The sequence below is a fragment of the Leuciscus leuciscus genome (assembly GCF_965113295.1).
Source record: "Leuciscus leuciscus genome assembly, chromosome: 3".
NCBI classification, from domain to species: domain Eukaryota; kingdom Metazoa; phylum Chordata; class Actinopteri; order Cypriniformes; family Leuciscidae; genus Leuciscus; species Leuciscus leuciscus.
In genome coordinates this window covers 63727143-63749787 of record NC_138727.1, presented here as the reverse complement: position 1 = coordinate 63749787, position 22645 = coordinate 63727143, and the positions used below count along the sequence as shown (strand labels likewise).

The 22645-nt window shown below is 37.1% G+C and overlaps 2 protein-coding genes across 2 annotated transcripts in view; both read left to right on the top strand.

The window, feature by feature from the left end:
- The window catches only part of LOC309495446 (uncharacterized protein), a 134919-nt gene extending 124386 nt beyond the window's left edge, over nucleotides 1–10533 (top strand). The window contains exon 3 of the mRNA XM_082165243.1: nucleotides 10522–10533. The gene's annotated coding sequence lies outside the window, so the exon portion shown is untranslated. The remainder of the gene's footprint in view (nucleotides 1–10521) is intronic.
- On the top strand, nucleotides 3004–20957 carry LOC309495450 (uncharacterized protein). Its single transcript, XM_082165247.1, has 11 exons — nucleotides 3004–3020; nucleotides 3067–5387; nucleotides 5833–9829; nucleotides 9935–10062; nucleotides 10142–10201; nucleotides 10638–10703; nucleotides 10786–10842; nucleotides 16196–16255; nucleotides 16684–16880; nucleotides 17439–17598; nucleotides 20564–20957. Coding segments are annotated over exons 3-11 (861 nt in total). The 5' UTR covers nucleotides 3004–3020; nucleotides 3067–5387; nucleotides 5833–9827; the 3' UTR covers nucleotides 20695–20957.
- Nucleotides 20958–22645: the final 1688 nt, after the last annotated feature.

Below are 22645 nucleotides of genomic sequence, written 5' to 3'. Positions count from 1 at the left end.
ATGATCTTGTTCCCCCTTTTTTGTTACATATACATCGCTAAAATGTGCCTAATAATATTTCTATAGGCTAATGAAATAATATCGGCATTATAATTTTTTTTTTCATTAGGCTATTGTTGGTGCCCCCTCAGCACTTGGTGTCCTACACACAGCGCGTGATGCGCGTGGTGGGAGCGGCGGCGCTGTGTACACTCACCTAAAGGATTATTAGGAACACCATACTAATACTGTGTTTGACCCCCTTTCGCCTTTTTCTCCTCAGCAGAGCAAGAACTAATAGTCCAAGTTTATTTGGAATTTTAATGTTTAATTAAAACGCCAGGGAACACCTCAAAGTCTGCAAAAGCCAGGAGAGAGGGCTGGCAAAAAGTAGCAGACAATTTAAATCCGTTAGAAGTGGCCATGTTAGATGTTTTTATCACTTATTAGCCTATATATTTGTATTTTAATAATTGCATAATTACTTTGTTCATTGTAATGTCAGAGTCACCACACTAGAACATGGAAACAAATAAAAGTGAAGTACAAAAATATTCTACATAATGGTAATTTTTAGTTAGCCTATATTATAGTCTCTTTTATAAAAGGCACTGTTAAATAAATGGTTGTCTGTTTATAAAAGCAACCAAGAAAAGGGCAAAAAAAAAAAATATATATATATATCTTAGTAGCCTACACTGTAAAATAATTTTTGCTGCATTAAATTAAGGCCGTATAGTCATTTCAACTGTTAAATCTTGAGTAATGATGAATTGCTTTTAACTTATGTTAATGTAAAAATATATATATATTTTTTTTTATCCTCTTTTGTGCACCTTGTCCATTTGTTTCCATTGCACTGGACAGTGAATAAACCCTCTCAGATAACTGTCATATGGAGGAACTAGCCTACCTGCAAGTGCATAAATAACTTTACTTCATTTATACTTGTATGCTTTATGGCTGCAATATAAGTTGCAGGATTCCACATCTACAGAAAGGCCTACAGAAGAGTCTGCACAGACAGAGGAGACATAGGCCTACAGGTGGGCAGTGTAGAGACAACTTTTCCTTTTTATTTGTTGCATGAGGCATGTGTCTAATATCTCTTGTTGCAGGCACTAGACCACTGGCTTTTCTTTACAAAGAACAATTGAAATAAAACTCAAGGAACTAAGTATATTTGTCTTTTATTAAACATTTAATGAAAAGTGTTTGGGTTTTTTGGCAATGTTGTGTAATATGGCACATGCAACAATGTCACAGGCCCTGTCAGGTGTGCAACCCTCAGACTTATCAGACACTGAAATCTTCCCTTTAAGTTCATTTCATTGTGTGCCCTTGTCCTGGCTAGAGCTGCATTGTAACTGGTTTGGGTCAGGGAATGGGGTCTGCAGGCAGGAACATGTCATAATCACCTATGAAGAAATGCAGTTCTGTTAGGATCAGCATAAGTGTATGTAATACAGTGAGCTTGATATTTAATTGTGGAACTTTCCTTACCACTTTCAAATAATGTGCATAAATGTGAATCTCTGAACATTCTTAAGTCATGCACAGATCCTGGCCATTTTGCTTTCACATTTGTGATATGGAAGATTTTAGTCAACTGCCTTTTTTTAATTTGATATAATATTACTAATCTGGAATATTAAGAATCACAATAGTAACTGGGCCGCACATTTACATTGTGAACCCCCTTTCTGTTCACATAATCCCCTTCATTGAGTCCTTGATGGCAGTCTATGGAAGCCTATATGGTACCAATCACGTTAGTGAAGCATGAGTGACATATACTGTAATCGGCATGGTCATGATTGCATGATCTTCATAAAAAATTATGATAGCCTAAAAAAACTGCTTTACAACATTGGGTCTTAAGTGGCTTGGAAATGCCACAAAAAAAGCCTAAAACTGTTTTTTAAACCTAAAAGCGCCAGGTAAACTCCGAATGACACGACAGACAGCACTTTCCATCAAGTTCTCCGCATCTCCAATAGTGTAAAGGAAAGAGCCACTCGCAAATAATCTTAGGGCAATGCAAACAGTTTGTGCTGTAGTTAAAGCCAGACTCCGACAAGTCGAAAATAAATGTGCGTTTCCAACAAATTAATAATGTAAACGACAATCTCACGAGTCACGAGAAAAAAATATATATCTCAGAAAGTGCACTATCGCGCTGCGCTGGACTTCCCGTATCAGCTCCGCTTATGAAGCCGCAGTCTAATCCTGTTTACATGAAATAAGCTCACGAGCAGGTTTAAGATTGCGCACCTGTTGCTATGACAGCAAGTCCAGGATGAGCGTCGAAGAACCAAACAATCCAAGATCATGCCAAATCGCCAACAATCAAATCCAGCTAACTGAGTTAGCGACGTACGAAGAACGGGCCCCAGCACATGAATCTCAACAATGTTGACAATCAAGTTTCATAGCCTACTGATATCAACCTCATCGAGGTTTCGTGGTTTCCCATGCAGGATACCATAAGACGCATTATTAATCGTTGTTGGTTGTGTACGCCTTCATCCACAGAATGTAACGACTGTAACCATCTATACAGCCATTAATGGCAATGCCGTACGGTTTTAATTTATCATAGCCGTCCATATGCCAGAGTGCATTTGGGCCAGCGCAAGTGTACTGGCATCTTCTCAAGCGTCTCCTTCGTCAAAGTTCCACACCTTGAGGATCAACAAGTTTAATAATGCGTCTTATGGTATCCTGGGAAACCACGAAACCTCAATGAATTTCATGTTGGACAAAAGCGAGTACATCGCTCAAATTGGACTGATTTTTTTCTAGCCGACCTAGACCTAAGAATGTTCTATTCTTTGTTACTGAAAGAAAGTCTAAAATATAGCTTGACTAAGTGATCCAACTCTGCCATGTCCTCTATCAGTAGGCTATGAACACTGATCGAATGCGTTATTCTCTACATTTCATTTCGACTTTTTTTCTCGAAACCCAACGACTTTATTCTCGAAATTTATGAGTTATTCTCAAGATTGTATTTCGACTTTTTTCTCGAAATTTAAGGAGTTTTTTTCTCGATACACAACGACTTTATTCTCGATATTTAATGAGTTTATTCTCAAGATTGTATTTCGACTTTTTTTCTCGAAATTTAACGAGTTTTTTTCTCGAAACACAACGACTTTATTCTCGATATTTAATGAGTTTATTCTCAAGATTGTATTTCGACTTTTTTTCTCGAAATTTAACCAGTTTAATCTCGCATTATAGTGACTTTAATCTCGAGATGTTTATTTTTTATTTTTTTTTATTGCTTGGCCCTAATCCTCTTCCGTAGTCAACACTGTTGCCAGTAGTTTACTGTAAAATCTTGTTTTTGGGTCACCGTTGTGCAGAAGAGTAGAGCCTGTGCTTCAGTCCAGGAGAAGATCTACAAACACTGATGATTTGCTGCATGTTGCTTTATTTAACAGGCGGTGACTGTGTAGTTTCTGGTCCAGTGGAAATCTTTTAATGTTCAATAGTTTATTAGTGTCCTCAAATGAAATAAGTTCACAGTCACACATTGCTCACATTATTAGTGCATTATACATTTTAGTTAATACATTTAAATGACTGTTGGTCAGTTTAAGGCAGTCGGTTTCTGCAAGTGAAATTAGTTAACTCGAGTTTTAATTTAGTGCATTTGTACAGTAACATACTGTAGATTACAGTAAAGAACTGTACAATTGCACAAAAGTGTTGCCAAGTATTTTACTGTAAAAAAACCCTGGTTAGGTCTAACAGTGCACTGCACAAGAGGCATGATCAACGGGCGTAATTCAAATGACTCTGTAAGCAATTGGGTATTCCTTCAACCAATCAGACCAATGATCTGGGTAACGTACTTTGCAGCGAAATCTCCAGGCAGAAAACGTGTCAACAAACATGTTGGTTTGTAGCATTGATCAGCGGTTTGCGGTAGCAGCAATGGCTTCGAGCGATTTTTGCTGTTTGTGCAAAAAAAAAACATGAAAGTGAGTGGTATTTACACCCACTCGAGCGATTTGTTTGAAGCCATTGAGCATCACTGAGAGGTTACAAGGAATTGGACTATATTAAACCCGCCAATAGCGTGTGCCATGTGGTTAAGCCGGTTTGTGACGGAAGCAGCAGAGATAAATGAACAGGTTTCCAGCCTGAGCTGCAGGGCGAAATCAAATCTCCGGCAGATCAGGCTGGGTTTACCCAGTCTAAGATCTCTCCATATGATCCATATCTCCACATAACGTTAAAGAGGTGTGTACACAAGTACGATGTCAGGCACTGTAATTTGCAAATTTGCTAAATAATATAGAATTCATAGACAATTGGAAAAGTTTTTGGGGCAGTCCTGACCTGTTAAAAAAAAAGATATGGTATGCATCCGTCCTGGGATGGTGCTGCTCTTCTCTCTATAATATGGCACATAGTCTTAGAGCTCAAACATGTCTTGGGGCTCAGGTCAGGAATCAGACAGACTGGCTAAACCTGACCTCAGTGACATGCTAGCTGTCTCACCTCACTGAGGTCAGATAAGGGTTGGAGCTTAACAAAGGGTCCATTGATCAATAATAGTATTTTTTTATGTAAACACACAGGAAATGAATAAAATGCAGCTGTATTTCAAAATTTATTTATTTACCTTTATTTTACCAGGGAAGAAAATCACATTGAGATTACAATCTCTTTTACAAGTGAGCCCTGGCCAAGAAGGCAGCACATAGTGGATACACAACAAAAAGACAGGGATGCACAGAAATATTAAAATATACAGAAAATCACTATTTAAAACAATCACAAACATGATGATAAATTTGATTTAGGTAAGTAAAGCAAAACTTCCTGAGAAGTTCTTGATAAGAACAAACCGGTGGAAACATGTTGAACGCCTTATCAGCTGTTTATATGCTCTAATAAGGACATCTTCTAGAACGATTCAAATAGTTTTAAGTCATGATTCTGACACTCTGCCAGAAAACATACTTGTTTTTCATGTGTGGCCACAAAGAAAATGATGCTTCTGAAACAAACCATGGACTCATGTTTCACATACATAGCTTTGGGCATATGCATTTTATGCTAATTTTATTTGTGTGCGCGCAGTGGATTGGCTGCAGGTGCTCAGTGCTCTCCTGTAGGGCCGTACATATGCAAATCACTGTCTGACTGCACTATATAAAGACATGGTGAAGATCTGAGAATGTTTCCAAACCAGTTCACCACAGTTGCAACTAATCAACCAGCCGGTCAAGCAATGGATTCTACCAACAACCAAAATACACAGACAACTTCGTACTGTAGTGCTGAGTGCTGGGAAGACTGCTACTGTGGGGTTTTGTATAAGATCTCCTATATCATGTGTTTCTGCTGCGCACCTTCTCTGCCGTGAGAGTTTTCAGGACATTGCTTAGGTGAGTAATGTTTGCTTACATGTGGTCTAGTCACAATCTACTGTTATACTAACACTTACTACTGTCCATCTAAATGGAGAAGAGTAAAAAACTAATAGGAGAAAAATTATATGAAAAAAGTGCTTATTGTAATTTAATTGTTTCAGTAAATATATATAAACATCCTTAGAACTCACTTACATTCCTATAAGAAGGTTTGACTTGTTTCCAGAACAAATTAATTTGATGAATTTAGTTTTTCACCCCATTGGCATAAACATTATATTACATTTCTGATCTAAACAAGAAAACAATGCTGATCACGTAAATCAATAATTTTAATTCAGATTTGAATACTTTAAGTATTAAAGTGAGTATAAGGATGTTTAGAAAACAAGACAACAATTTTTAATGTCAATATATACATATATATATATTTTTTTTTTTTTTTTTTTTTTTTTTTAAGTGCTTAATGTGTCCAGAGTAAATTGATCTGTGGAGACGCTGTCGCTCAGGATCCAGGATGTGTTTCAGCTCCAGTGAAGAACATGATCAACACAAGCACAACAGCACTGCAAACCACAATCAACATCAGCATCTTTATCAGCATCGTTAGCCTCATTATGGGTGTTAAAATCAATTAAAATATGAAAATCTCTAACAATAATGAGATGAATAATAACTCTAGAGAGTGTGTGTAAGAGAAAGAATAACTGGAATTGCTTTGAGATAAAATTATACATCTGTCTCGTCTCTTCTCTTTTTTTCTGTCTTAACGTTACTTCCTGGGTTTGGCTAATACATTTTTAAGTTACCGGCCATTCAGACCCAGCTAACAGAGTTTTGTTACAAGATTGTTCTCCAAATATTCAGTGTTGGTTCTGGGAACATAAAACATGTCCAGTTTTCTTGACGTTAGAGGAACTTGTTTTATGTTGATGTTCCTCAAACATTCTTTCAACTTAACTTTGATTAACAGTTCAACATTCTAGGAACTAGGGGTGTGAACCGACACTGGTCTCACGGTTCGGTTCGATTACGATTATCATGTCATTGATTCAGTTAAATTCGATATCACGATGCACCACATTCTCAATTTAAAATCTTACTTCAAAAGTGATGTGTGTGCGTGTGCTCGCCTGTTCGGGAAGTCGCAGTGACAGAAAAAGTGACATTCCAGACAGTTTAAGTTTCAAGGGAGTAAAGTTTGTTTATGCCATTAAGAAAAGGAAAATCTGTCAAATAAATTTTGTTTTAAAGAAATGTTCATTTAAAAGCAGCGCTCATTAATCAGTGTATTATGTTACCATAGAGATGCGCGCATCAACCGTCGCCGAATCCGCTGTTGAAGGTGACGATCATCCATTTATAATCACGCGCAACACAGAATAATTGTAATTTGACCCTCGGGTGCGGATTCTTAAATCAGAGAAAATTATTGGGGCGGGTGGGTGATTTATTTTTGGCTGTGGATTCGGCGTTGGAGCTCATCCACTTACTCTACAGCAGTCAGACTCTGCCAGGCGTTAACAGCTCGGGGTGAAAACGGCTAACGTGGTTTATCAAGTTAGTGCTATTACCTCCTGCATATTCTATCTGTGCGTGACATGAGCGCACACAGCGCGTGTCTTCTGCAGGTCGTGCTTACCAGGTTGTTCATAAAAGCCAAAATGTGCCCAGATGTAGGCTTTTAAAGAAGTTGGAGCATTTTAAAAATTCTCACCTCCCTACCACCGCGACAAAGCACGTACGCCACAAATGACGTCAGAAAAGCGTCAGTACATTATCCCTAAAACTGGCAATGTGATCTGGGTGTAACATAGTTTTTGTCATCTTTTTTGGGGCGTAAGAATGATTTTTTCATCAAATCCTTTTATCATTTATCACAGCCTGGTCTGTCTTGAGTATGCTGGTCACATGATTTGTTTAAAAAAAAAATTGATTAATTAGTCAGCCTGACCTAAATCCAACATGGCTGCCAGTGGTGCAGGACATTCAGATTTTGAGATAAGTAAATATATATTAAACTTACTTTTCTTTTGAAAAAAATTATACTAACACTGCTAACATTAATTATAAACATTGTCTTAAGGTGCTGAAAAAGAACATTTATAAAAATATTGTTCGTGTTGTTATTTAGCACGTTTTGAAAAATATGTTACACCTGAGTCACATTGCCACTTTTGGGTATAAAAAAGGGATTAACTTTGTATTCATTTTTGTAACAATCTTTGTATTCTGAGTTTTTTTTTTTTTTTTTTACAAATTATAAAATGTACAGGTTAAACTGATACAGCCTGTCTGTCTTGAGTATGCTGGCTCATTTCACTATTTTGGTATAGTGAATGTCGTCCAAAGAAAGTTCACCAGGTTATTATCCTCTTTTCAAGAAGGCTATGAATTTCTTTTACAGCTAAATTTTGATGGATTACCTCTTTTTAAAAGCTCATCCATTCAGTTTTGGCCCATTCTGGGTAAATTACCAAGACTCTCCAAAAAGCCTTTTGTGATAGCATTGTTTTGTGGGACAGCAAAGCCCAAAACACTGTCTGACTATCTAAAACATTTAGTTCAAGAGTTGAAAAGCATCAGTACTGGCTTTGTTTGTCAGGGCAAAACATTTCTCTTGAAAGTTTGTTCTGTTATTTGTGATGCACCAGCAAGGGCATTTATCAAAGGTATCAAGTCCCACACTGGATATTATGGCTGTGATAAGTGCTTACAAAGAGGAATATACACAAATCACCGTATGACATTTCCTGAGCTCACTGCTGCATGTAGAACAGATGAATCCTTTAGATTAGAAGCAAATGAAGATCACCACCTTACTCATTGTCCTCTGGTAGATACTGGAGTTGATATGGTTGCTGGTTTTCCCCATGATTACATGCACTTAGTGTGTTTGGGTGTTATGAGGAGACTTCTTGAACTGTGGGTTGGCACTGCTGGCTCTTTGCGCACCAGAATTTCGTCTTTGCAAGCATCCTTAATCTCTGATAAACTTTTGGCATTAGCACATCATATTCCATCTGAATTTGCAAGGAAACCTCGGGCACTCAATGAGAGACTGAGGTGGAAAGCCAATTTTTGCTGTTCACTGGTCCTATAGTTTTGAAAGGTGTCTTGCTGCCTCAAGTGTATGATAACTTCATGCTTCTTTCTGTTGCTATCTATATTTTGGTTAGCCCGCAGTATTGTTTACAATTGAACCACTTGGCTCATCATTTTCTTGTCTCATTTGTGGAGCATTATGGCTTGCTATATGGTAAAGACCAAGTAGTGTACAACATTCATGGGTTAGTGCATCTTGCTGGTGATGTGAAGGTACATGGCCATTTAGATGGTATCTCTGGCTTCCCTTATGAGAACTTATTGGGTGAACTTAAGAGAATGATAAGGAAAGCTCACAATCCTCTACCACAGGTTATACGCAGGTTATCTGAACATGAACAGAGGGGCTGTGATTTTGATTCACCCATTGAGCAGGAACCCTTTTTAAAATCTCCACATCATGATGGGCCAGTACCAGAGGGCCTTTTGGAAAATGTCAGTCAGTTCAAGCAGTTGACAGCCGATGGTGTCATTCTAAAAACATCAAGTAAAGATGACTGCATTGTCATTGACGGGAACGTTGTTTCTGTGCAAAACATAGTTAGTCATGAAGACAAAGTGTATGCCATGTACCAGGAGTATAGAGTCAAAGAAGCACTTTACAGTTACCCACTCGACTCAAGGGAACTGGGAATATACATCGTCTCTCATTTGTCTCCTGTGATGCACTGTGTAGAGATGGTTAAGCCTGTGCAAAAGTGTGTGCAGTTGCCCTTGGGAGACAAGTTTGCAGTGTTCCCTCTTCCTCACACAAATTAATCTGAAGCACTTGTCTAGTCTTTGTTTATTATAGTTGATCGTTGTAGCATCCTTTTATTTATCATATCTTTAGAGTTTTACTGGCTAATCAGTTTACTTTTTTTATCAGGAGATGTTTCTCATTGTTATTTTTGAATCTACTAATGAAGTGGAAGTAGTCCCTGAAATTTGGGTGAAAAATAACACCTGTTTGTGGCCACCGTACAAACGTGAAGAAACCGTAAAAGCAGTGAAATCACAGGAACCACCTGGAGCACGTTGGATTCCCTACAAAGTACGCATCATATTAAGCAAAGGTAGAAAGAAGACAATATTTTACTTACACTTTCTGTATATGAAGAGTTCAGATGCAAAAGCCTCTAAATGCCATCTGAAATTTTCTTCTAGAATGATCATTTTTATCAAGCTCGTATATTTAAGTTCAGTAATTTCACTTAAATGACAATTCATAGAATTTAGAGGGCTTTTGTTTTTAAAATTTTATTTTTTAAAGTTACATATGAAGAAGCAAGACTCAAACTGCCAGAGGCTGAACGATTCACAGATTTGACAGATTCAGAAGACTCTCCACTCAAACGTAGACGGAGAAGAATGTAAGTTGAAAAGAGGGAGGAATAGAGCCAGAATGGAATGGAATGAGCAAAACTCGTTTTACAACCTTCCATCATTTTTTGTTTCTTATTTAACCTTAAATGCAGGAAGAAGAATGTAGTCCTTGAAGAGGAAGACAGTGAAAGTGAGAGGCAGCAAGCATCCACACTACCCAGCCCTCCCGAAATGGCTTCTGCAAAGAAGCGGCCTTATTCACTCTCCCTGCTTTCACAGTGTAAGAACGCTAATGTCAATTTTAGTGTCATATTTTCATTGTTGGCATGGTTTGAATTTTAACACAGCTTCTCCTACAGCGTCTCCTACAGCCGTCAACGTAGGAAGCTCAGGCAATGAAAGGACTGCTGTCAGTGAATGTGAGTCTGACATTTTTCATGACTAGACTGGAGTAAACAAATGTAAATCAATTGATCTAACAAAATGACATACCTTCTAATTCACCGTCCTGCAAATAAAATACAATCAACCCTTTACACTGAATGTCATTCAAATGCAATTGTGAAAATACCTGAAAGCCCAGAGATGTGCCCAAAAATTACAATTGAATGATCAAGATAAATTAATCATAAGATGATGACACCCTGAGCCCCCGCCAAACACGTAGACTGCTATTCTATGGGACACACTGCAATCAGGCCAATACATTTTGAGAGATACTGTCTTTGTGCAAATCAAGTTTTGTAAGAACAGACAGAAACTCAGGCACTGCACTGCTCTGTAAAATTGAAACCACTTCCAAACATGTGCTTCCTCAGTGTCATATCCACAAATTCCTGTTATTTTTCTCTGTAGTGTGCTCCGAAAGAAGGTGCAACATAACACCTACCCCACTGTCAAGAATGAGAGAGGATGTTGATTGTGAGTAGACATACAGAATTGATTGTATCTTTCTCTTACATTCCTTACTTCTGGCAGCTTACTCCTCTTTCTGTTACTATAGCTCTCAGTGGAGGAAACACCACACCATCCCAGGCCAGAACTGACCATTCCGGCATATGTGAGTAAATGTTGCATTCAGTTGAAGTTGACAATATGAACATTCAAAAGCTATTTGCATCAAAAACACTAAGTTGAAAATGAAAATGTATGTGAAGAGCCTTCTACAGCTTTACCTGGAACCTACACTGAAAAAATGGCAATGGGCAGATTGTTGAATTTGCACAAATGCATTTCGTATTTCCTACATGATTATTTTATGTTTCTCATCTAAACATATTTTAGTCTTGTGCCATTCATTTAATGCTGAAGGATGTTCAACCTTTTAGAAATAATCATGTTTAAATGAAAGAAATTAGTTATGTTTTCTCTGGAAACTCCGCCCCCTGCGAACACGCAAAAAAAAAAAAAAAAAAAACAGTTAACTGCTCTGCTGCGTGCTGCAGTCCGCCATTTTCTCTCTCGCTTTGGAAGGTGGAAGCTGCAAGTTATCGTGGTGGAACGCTGAAGCCTGACGGTAATTAACATTTTGAACTAAAATGTCATTGAGAAACAGTTAGTAGTCCGTTTGAACGTATTTTCACCGAGGTAACGTTTTTATGTAAGTTACCTTACGGATTTTATGGAAAGGCAAAAGTTAGTGCGAATGTTTAACGGTGGTTAATGGTCACAGTAACTTGTTAACCCCTGTTTAATAGCATGACTTGTATTAACGTTTTTCAAATTGTGTGTAACGTTACTGTCCTTAAGGCATGTATTCGTATTTTATTCTGTGTATGACAACTAATTCGCGTCAGGGATTGATGGCGCCAAATACTTTTGGGTGGGGGAGGGTATATTACTTAAAATAACGTAAAAGGCCGTCTAACTGAACTGTAAGTAACGTATATTTTTTAAACTTGATTACAAATAAAATACTTGTTATTCTCTGTTTATTGTGAATTCTTTCAAAGAAAATCATTTCACTTGGCGCCTTAAGGGTGACTTGAGCCAACGGGGTGGGGGAGGGGATGTTACAGTAATCGACTTAAATTGGGAAATACTGAAATCTCATAAGATGCATGCCACACTCAAATTTACTTTAATATTTCAAATCTTACAAAATTGCCTTAAAATTGTGTTTTATGCTGTAAAAAAAAAAGCTTCAGGTTGGCCCAGCCAATATGCGCGACTCAAGACACTGTTTCTATGGCCTGTAACTTTAGCTCCAGTTGCAGTGACATGCTTGGCTCTCTAATGCTGCCTTCACGTGCTATCGGAATTAAAATAAATGATAATAATCATAATTTTGTGTGTATGTATCATCCGTGCATGGAGACGTGAAAGAGGAATCAAGTTGGAGTTCACGGAAACGGCAGCGTCTTCTTTGAAAAGCCCCTGGCTGCAGCTTTCCCGCGGATAAATTCAAGTTAGTGAACATGTTTAACATTAACGTTATAATGGAAAGTAAGCTTGTCAGCTACTCAGCTAACGTAAGATCAGCATCGAAAGATCAGCTGATGCAATAGAATACCTATTGACATTTTCGTCAACGAATAAAAACTAGACGAAAATGTTAGATAGTGACGATTTGGGAAGCGATCCATTCAGAACTGATATTCACTGCTCATTAATAGCTTTAATAAGGATTCATTATATTTTATTCATTTAAAGATGTCTACTTGAAAGAATAAAGAATGATGTATGCAAGTAGTTATAAATAATGCATATATCATTAATTGAAAAGAAGACTGTGTTCTACTTTAGGAAAAGTGGTTTTATTTAATCTTAAGATATTTTTAAAATCACAGTAGTTAAATCTGTATCTGTATTGCATGCTCAAACTTTAAAATCAATTATATTAACAAGTTAATAGATGTTTTATCCAGGAGATACCACCTGCTGTTGGTGTGGCCCGAAAGAGGCACATGGCAAAACAGAGAAAGCGGACCCTTGAAAGGCTGGACCAGGCCAAAAGAGTAAAAAAAAAAAAAAAAATTAAAGTGCAAACTATCAAGACAAAACTTTTGCAAATGATAATCTTTCAGGTCAATGGTGGTTAAACTTGCAAGTAATCCGCAAATCGCACGCGCGCCGAAAGTCTAACGTTAGTCAGTAGGAATCACGGATAGACTACGATCTATTAAAAAAATTAACTACTAGTCACTAATGAAAGCTCATTGTAAGCCTTATTGTTAACACTGCTACAATAAGAATTTATCAGTTTTTCTTTCTTTTTTTTAAAGAAGGAAATGTGCTCAATTCTCTAAAATCCTCAACTAGCCTACCTTTGGGATAATGTTATTGCTTTAAAACTAATGCATTATTTTTTATATTTTACAGATATCAGATTCATCTCGTCAAGTGCAATTTGACTTGCAAATGCTCTATAGTTGTGTTTTTTTTACACTTTTGTAAATCTACTGCAAGTATATTATTTGATTGCTTTTTTCTATTTTCAGCATTCCTCTCTATTAAGGCTGGGTAAAAAAATATTGATTTCTCGATTTAAATCGATTCTCATTTTTACAAACCGATATCGATTCTTAAATACTAGGAATCGATTAGTCATCCTGTTTTCAGTTGATGAATGAATGGAACATTGTAGCGCACATCCCATCCAATAACTCACAATAATTTTTGTGCTTTGTTATTATTGATTTGAAACAAAGTCTCAGATTTCAAATTACGTACATTTTCTTACGAAATTCAAAAACATAAATACCGTTTTGATGCTGTGGCATAAGATTGCTCAGGCTCAGCTCAAGAGAAGCACATGATCTTCTCTTCCTCCTTAATAATACCAGGTACAGCGCAAAATAAATATGAATGAGCTTCTGAAAAGTGTGTTAAAAGGTAGAGTGCAACTTATCGAAATCTGTGTTCAATCACTGTTTCAACCGTGGAAAGACGTCAGTAAATCAGCTTGTAAACAATGTCATGTAACATCACATTTACCTCAAAAAACGTAAACTGTGGATGTTTGAGTTTATAATGGTTTAGTAACCACCTGAAATGAAAAGTACATTTGAGGTACTGCAGAAGATAGTCATGGAGCTGGAAGGCTCCACTCTATCCAAGAAAGCACAAGTTCTCAGAAACAGACTCTATGAGTGAGCTGTTTCCATGGTACGGCAGGATGGACACAAGGTAGTTTCCCATTTCTTGCAATAAGGACCATTTCCTTTACATTTCACACACTCGCAAAGAACTTGCTTTGGTAAAAAGTTGAATGTGTTTGATATGAGTAGGTTGGCCACTGTTTATTTTTATGGTTGTTTTAACATGTGCATAGTTTTTGGTTAAACCTATTGGTTAAAAGGACACTCTGATAAGAGTAAAGTGTGATAAGAGTAAAGTGTGATAAGAGTAAAGTGTGATAAGAGTAAATGACAAAGTGTGATAAGAGTAAATGACAAAGTGTGATAAGAGTAAATGACAAAGTGTGATAAGAGTAAATGACACTAAAGTGTGATAAGAGTAAATGACACTAAAGTGTGATAAGAATAAATGTGATAAGAGTAAATGACAAAGTGTGATAAGAGTAAACGAGATAAGAGTAAAGTGTGATAAGAGTAAAGAGTAAAGTGTGATAAGAGTAAAGTGTGATAAGAGTAAATGACAAAGTGTGATAAGAGTAAATGACACTAAAGTGTGATAAGAGTAAATGACAAAGTGTGATAAGAGTAAACGAGATAAGAGTAAAGTGTGATAAGAGTAAATGACAAAGTGTGATAAGAGTAAACGAGATAAGAGTAAAGTGTGATAAGAGTAAATGACAAAGTGTGATAAGAGTAAAGTGTGATAAGAGTAAATGACAAAGTGTGATAAGAGTAAAGTGAGATGCTGTCATTGTTCATTGACATTTGTTCATGGATTTTAAGCTTTTTAACACACAGAACTACTTGCTTCTGTAGCCCATACTGTGAAAAAATGAGTTGTACTGTTAAAAGAAATACATCAATTTGACTTCTCTTATGCTTTTAAAATTGAAAACAAAAATGTCAAGGTATGCTTTGGACTACTTGATACTCATACTACTTGATACTTATACTGTTAACATTTTCCTCTACACCTGTTTGACAGTGTCCTTGTCTTCTACTGTTTTTTGTTTGTTTGTTTTTTTGCTGTTTACTGTATCTGAATGATCATTACTGTTCACCTTTTTCACAGCATGTTTGACTGTGCCTTGTCTTTGACTTAAAGTGATGAGTAAACTTACATGAGTACAAATGTGCTGTCATTGTTCAAAATCCACACAGAAAGCTTACTTCTAATAGCACTTACTGTGTAAAAAATTGATTGTAAATGTAAAAAATAATACAGTGATTTGATTCAAGAAATGTGTTTGCTTGTCTTGCTGCTAAACTGTACAGTAATGTTGTGAATGTCCTTAAAAACAAGTGGATGTAGAAAAATACATTTATTGCTTAAAGTCAGCTTGTAGTATTCTAAAACTTAATCAGGTTAGTTTTATTTATTGAAACCACAGCATATATGAATGGAAAAACAAAAAATGTTAGTTTAACAAGCACAAATTATGTATCTTGAACATATATAAATCATGTTTATTTAAACAAACAAATTATGCATCTTTAACATACAAAAATCATGTTCGTTTAACAAGCACAAAATATGTATCTTAACATATAAAAATCATGTTCGTTTAACAAGTACAAATTATGTAGCTTTAACATGTATAAATCATGTTGCGTAAACCTAACTTTATTATGTGCAACCGATGTACATATTTTTTTATGTTAATCCAACAGGTTTTTTTTTTCAGTGTACCTGAAAGTTATGTTTTCCAAAGTAAATTTTGTTTACCATTCACATGTGAAAGACTGAATTAAGGGATTAACTGTTTGTGTCTAAACTAGTTACTTCTTCAGATATATACTTTATTACGGTAGATGTGACTTGAAGAAATTAACAACTCAATTTGAGATTTTGTTTGGCCCCTTTCACTTATAGCCAGAAATGTTTCGGATAGAAATGAAGAAATCATCTCAGAAATGCCTAATCATCTTTACAAAATCTATCTCCAAATATTTGCAAAAATAATAATAATATTCTTATATTTCCCCTGTAAAAGGCATACCTGAAGTAGTTTTGGTGTCATATGACAATCAAACAATGTCAGAGAACAATATATCACAAATAAAAGACCTGAAAAAAATGGGTTCTACTTGTCAATTCAGACTAATAAATAGCATGTATGCTGTCTTGAATAGCTGGTGGCGTTTGAACTGATGGTTCAAAATGAAGTAGACTTGCATGGATAAATCTCCAAGACAAATTTGTTTTTAAAACTAAAATGTGCATTTATTCATGTTTTCATTGTAGTTATCTACAGACAGAAACGAGCCTTCGCCTTTTGAAAGTGTTGTACATTTTGAAATGTGAACTTTGATGTTTTGGTCTCTTGTTTGCAGTGATTAATAGAAGAACCACAGCTACACCAACTCGTGCCCAAAGTGCAGACTTCAGTGAATGTGAGAGAAACTACCCTTGCATGGCCATCCTAAATTTCGTGAGCGTAGTGTTTGCTATTAGACAGTCTTTAAAGCATCCAATGAAAATGTACAGAGCCTTTGCAGAGTTGGACTAATGCAATTACAATGCCATGTTTTTTTAGAAATAACTTTCCATTAAAGGAAAGTAAAAAATATCTTTGTGTATGCTGTCAATTATAATTCTTAAAAAGAAAGAAAATTGGAATCAGCAGGTCAGACCTTTAAAAAATTATAAGCCAGGAAAAATGCAATCGATGAATCTTCTATTAAAAAACTTAGGAGTTGTATTTTTCCACATCATTATTCCACAAGTGAAATGAAATTGGCAGGCTAGAAACATAAAGTTATAGTTTTTTTAATGCATATACTTCAACTAAATAGACTGTATCTTCTGATCACTGTTTTAGCTGTGATACGAACCATCCTGACCAATCAAGAAGTCATCAAAGATCAGATGGGCATTTTAGTGAAGCTAGTTCATCAGTTAAAGGGGACTGCAGAAGAGAGCCCATCTCTACCACCGGAAACACTTCCGGTTGCAACCCTTCAAGAGCTTCTGGTTTTGGAGGGACAGCTGCTTGATCAAGAATTCAAGAAAACTCTGGTAATGTATATTGGTACAATATCATTATAAGAGATTATGTATAAGGTAATTCAATCCAATACGATTATCTCTCTCACAAAGAACCATAAATGACAGCAGACATGTTTTTTTAACTATCCTTCATTGGAAAAATCTCTTTACTAGAATCCCCATTAGCACTGGCTTCTCTGACTGTGGTTCCATTCAACTGTACATTATAAAACACTGACTATTAAATAAACTCTAAATGAAAATTAACTGCAGATTAACAGTGCTCAGTGTTTCCCACAGAATTACAGTATTACTGTGGTGAGGGGTTATTTGTACAATTAGAAAAACAAAATAGGCAACAAAGTGGCTCAATCTAAAATGACTATGATACGATATCAAGAATCAATGGGTTTTTTTATGCACTGAAATGTGGTCAGATGTTTGGCTTGGATGCTTCCACTCCAGGTGGAACATATTTTGTCTCTGACAGAGTTTGATTCTACTTGAACTTCTATCTCCTCTGTCATCTAAGTCAAATTAGCTACATGTGACACTTAATGCTTGCTGTCTTTTCCCCTTGTTTAACAGACGATTACCTTGGCACAAAGAGGAGGTACAGCCGTTAAGGACACTGTTTGGAGAATGATGGGATACCTCTTGACCAATGAACTTGCCAGACAGATGAATTGGAAAGGAGCCAATGGCAAGGCAGCCTTCAAGAACCTTATTCTAAGAGGGATAATCAATGGTGAGTCGCAGTGGTGTAGGTGTTGTTGCCACAGCTTTCACTGACATTTGTGCATTTGTTGGAATTTGCTGCTTACCTCACCCACAAACATGCATACACCTACACCTCTGGCCCTGTTTCAGAAAGCAAGTTCTTAACTCTGAGCCTGTATTGTTATACTCTAGATTTCAGAACGTGACTGGTGTGTAAGGGAAAGTGGGGAACAGTTTGTCAGAAGTGACGTAATTCAGCTGCATCACTTTACAGCAGGGGTATTCAATTAGAATACAAAGGTCCAGTTAGAGAAAATTTCCCAAAAGGTCCGGAACGTTATCATTCCAGGGCTCTACACTTACTTTTTGAACAAGGAGCACTGGTGCGCCTAAATAAAAAAATTTAGGAGCACAGACAAATATTTGGGGGCACAGTCATTTTTGTTGTATAAGTTTATCATTATAGAGCATGTGAGCGGAGTGGAGCGCGAGCGGGCGGATCTTGGACAGAGCGCAGAGCGGCAATTTCAAAAGGACGGAGCGTCGCCCTATTTCCCGCTCCAATTCCGCTCCGCTCACGCCACGCATCAGTCAAAAAATGCGCCATGAAGAAGAAAAAACATATATAGGCATAGCCTAATGCTGCGTTCACACCGGACGCGAATAGCGCATCAGGCGCGAGTGATTTCAATGTTAAGTCAATGCAAAGACGCGTTACGCGCGTAAAAAATTCCTGCGGCGCGAATGAGGCGTAGAGCGTGGCGCGGTAGACGCGAATACGCCTCATTGAGCGTCTGGCGCGTTACGCGCGAATGTTTTATGTAGTGCTTTTTGTGCATTCTCGCGTTTGACGCGAATTCGCGTCTGCCGCCCGAGTTGAAAAATCTGAACTTCTGTGTCAATTCGCGCCGCGTTAACCAATCAGGAGCCTGCTTGCTGCTGTCACGTGGTGAAGTGACAGTTTATAATGTTATTTTATGTTTGGCCTCAATAAATTATTTTGTAATATGACTAAAATGCTTGGTGTGCAAAGCAAATCTTTCACATAAAAACTCGATTTCAATATATGAGAGATACTCATTTTGTATTGAATGCTATTTATTCCATATCTATTCTAGATTATATGAAACATTATAATTCTAATGTAAAGACAACAAACACAATTTAGTGTATAAAAACTTTTTTTTAAAATCACAGGACAGGTTTCACTTTTGGAGGCTGGCTCCATTTATTATCAAAACAAAAATAAATGACAGATTAGGTGGGTGCGGGCGAGGGTGAACCTCGTGCCGGGCTGTAGAGCGTGGGCTCGACAGGCATAGACCACTCGAGGCCGAGGCCTTATACGGCCTACGCTGTCCTCGTCAGCGTCCTCACCGTTAGGTCCATCAAACCTAGCTCCTGGAGCAAATTGTGAAACTCCTGAAACCCTCCGGAGGGTCTGGTGGACCCGAGTACAGCGACGATGTCCCCTACGCAGCTGTTTCTGCTCTCCAGAGCATATCCGAGCGGTGACTCTCTCGATTAATGCTAATGCTAATGCTCGATAAACATCTAAAAAAGATGGACGCCAACGGGTTTTGAAACTTTCGCCTCCGGATGTCGCCTCTAACGCGCGTAAATTTCGCTTCAAACTTTTGTTTTTACGCGCGTCAATTTCGCGCTTGACATGCGAATTAACACAAAAGTGGTCAAGCGTCAAACTAGACGCGGCAGGCGCGAATTTGACGCGCTATTCGCGTCCGGTGTGAACGCACAGTAAGTCGCACTGGGCTATAAGTCACATTTATTTAGACCGCTCTCTCTTATTGCGGTCTTTGATTTAGAAATTTTAGCTGATGATCAAGAAAATGCAGCTCATATCTGTTGCTTTCGGTGACGTGCACTCCATTAAATCTGCATATAGCGCGGGAATTTAAGATCGGATTTAAATCCGTTTCGCAAAAACACATTTATGTGATCAGGTGTAAATGGAATCGTTTTGATAAATCAGATAGCTATCCGATCTGAGAAAACGCATGAAGTGGCCAGGTGTAAACAGCCCCCGTGAGCGATGAGCGGAGATTCTCACCGCTCATGCTCTGCTAGCTACTGAAGATTTAGGCCTAAATAACTGATCTCCCGGTAATATAGTGTCCTACTCTGCCCCTCCTCATGATGATGTATTTGCAGCTGTTTCTATAGAAAAATGCTGTGTCACTCGCACGAGTGCGCCCAAATATTTTTTCACGTTCGCACGCCAAAATATTTACTCGCATGTGCGAGTGAAATGGGCGCACTGTAGAGCCCTGCATTCAGTACCCTAACGTATAGTTGTATCAACATATGTTTTTAGTCAACAACTGACAATATTTCAACAATATTCAGTTTTCACATCAAACTGGAGGGATAACAATAAAAAACTACTCTAATAATAAAGCTTTCTCAGACTGTTGTTGGATATAGGTTATCCTGGCCATAAAATGTGTACAAAAACATAAATATTGCTCAACATTTAGCATGACTTTATTATATAAATTGGCCTTCTAACTCCCCACACCCAATCCAGTGTCCCTGTGTCATATGTACATTTGCACTCACTAAATAAATACTTTACTCTTACTTTACTTTATTTTGCTCAATCCTGTAATTTAGTTTGCCTGAGACCAGCACCAGAGTAATCCTAAAAGTCAGAGTATTATTTTTCAGAGCCCTATTGCAAGTCTGTGGTTTTTTCAGCTCACACATTCTCACCTTATCAACCCTAACCACTTTGCATGCCTGTCCTGAACGTTGACTGGTAAATGCATATGACATATCTGAGCTTGACAGTGGCATCATATGTATTGTATATTGACTTTCAGTGTCACATTGCTTTAAAATTACGTACTAGAATCACTGACTATATATACAATATTACTAATGTCTTGTTTCAACTGATGTCAAAAGTTATAAATTCTTGTCTTACTGATAATATTTTACTATAACTTACACAACCAACTATCTCATTTTAGAGGCTGTACGAAGAAACCGACTTACAGCAACATCAACAGATCAAGAAACTGAACTGTGGATTAAAAGGTGGCTCCATCTTGCTGGAGACAGAGATGGAGGACGCCGTGCCAGGCAGCGAACTGATAACTGATGTAACTGAGACAGTCTACTTGTTAGGAACAATGCTATAGTTCAGCATACTTTCAGCTACATACTTTAATTGTTGTGACAAATTTAAAGTTTAATTTGTTTTGTTAACTTTGTTCAATGTGGCTTAGTTTTATTCTGTTTTCAGCCATTATAATGGGTGTTTTTTGCATTGAGTTAGGGTTAGAGAGAGACAGAGGTGCTGTCATTTCGTGAACACAAGTTGATTAGGAAAAAATAGTGTCTAATGTCCTCTGTCACAAACTATTTTTTCCCAAAACTTACAGCATAGGTGACGGGATGGTATGGCCCTGATCTGGCACACATCTGGCCCTTTAGATGCCTGACATCTGGCACATTTAAGGGGAAGTCTGGCACACATCTGGCCCATTATATGTCTGACATCTGGCACATTTAAGGGGAAGCTGTGATTAAGTCTTTTGGCCCATACCTATGGGGTGAGATTTCGGTCACAATTCTGCGCGCGCAAGATCACATTTTGAGCGTGGAAAAGGGCATTTCGCACGCGCGTGAACTGAGTTTTGCGGAGAAATGTTCGTCTCGCAGATAAGAAAATATTGCGCGCGAACGAAAATCAATTTTGCATTTAAAATAAGTATTTGGATGTGCGCGGACGTTCTCTTTCGCGTGTGCAAAGTTTCACTTTCTTGCTCCTTTCATACCAGCCGTGAGCGCTCTCTAAGCGCAGACGGCTCGCTTGCTCAACACAACCCAGCGTTACAATATGCCATAATTCCAGCCAATCAGAGATGAGACTGATTGGCTGGCTTGAAAACCAATCACAAGACTCCCTGCATCACCTACTGCGGATTCAGAGAACTAGTGCAGTTGAGAGTAAAGTTGGCAGTAAATTCACAGATTCGAACTTCCCGGGTCAATAACTCGTGAGCTAAACGTTGTTACTGCACAAATGACACCTCTTTTTATAACAACACTTATTTTGTATAAATATCGTTTTGCATATATTCTTTATGATTATTATTTATGAAAAATATTCAATAATTTCACTGTAATTCACTGTATTGTTGGCAAATTCAGTTCACATCACTGCTGTCCTGATGGTTATACAACAACACTTATTTTGGTAAAATATATAGGCCTATTTTAAATTGTATATACAATTGTACTGTAAATGTATAATTTTTATGAAAATATTAAATAACTTCACTGTAATTCACTGTATTGTTGCCTAATTTAGTTCACACATCACTGCTGTCCTGAAGGTTATACTACAACACTTATTTTGGGAAAATATATATTTTAAATTTTATACAATTGTAAATGTATAATTTTTATGATTTTTATGAAACATATCTTTACTGTAATTCACTGTATTGTTGCTAAATTCAGTTCACACATCACTGCTGTCCTGATGGTTATACAACAATCGAATCTGTGAATTTACTGCCAACTTTACTCAACTGCACTAGTTCTCTTCCGACAAACATTATTTTTCTGGTCCCTTTTGTACAAACACAATTTTTCTCCCAGTAGGTGTTTTATATGGAACAATAGTAATATCATTCATAATAAAAAATCTTTGTACATGGAGAATTGGGTCCAACACAACATTTTAATTGTTAGCCAACTAATTGACAAAAATGGGCAATTTTACACCTACCCTAATTTTATTTCAAAATATGGTTTATTTGTAAATGAAAAAGAATTTAACAAAGTAATTAAGGCTATTCCTAATGGCATACTAATATTAAACAAATTTTCAGATGTAGATATCAATAATACATCTTTACAAAATCCTCAACTCTTTGTAAATGGTCTCTCTTTATTTGATAAAGGTTTTAATAACAACTTTATAAGAAACTCCTTTAATGTTGGATCCAGTCCTCCATGTAAATCAAAGTGGCTTAAACCTTATTGTATATCTTGGCGCAACATTTGGACTATGCCCTATAAGTTTATTATTTCTAATAAAG

Bases quoted from the DNA above. Each gene is read 5' to 3' on its own strand.
- LOC309495450 (XM_082165247.1), top strand. The intron at 10,202-10,637 runs GTGAGTCTGACA...TTTTCTCTGTAG, and splicing joins AAGGACTGCTGTCAGTGAAT to TGTGCTCCGAAAGAAGGTGC. The intron at 16,881-17,438 runs GTAATGTATATT...CTTGTTTAACAG, and splicing joins AAGAATTCAAGAAAACTCTG to ACGATTACCTTGGCACAAAG.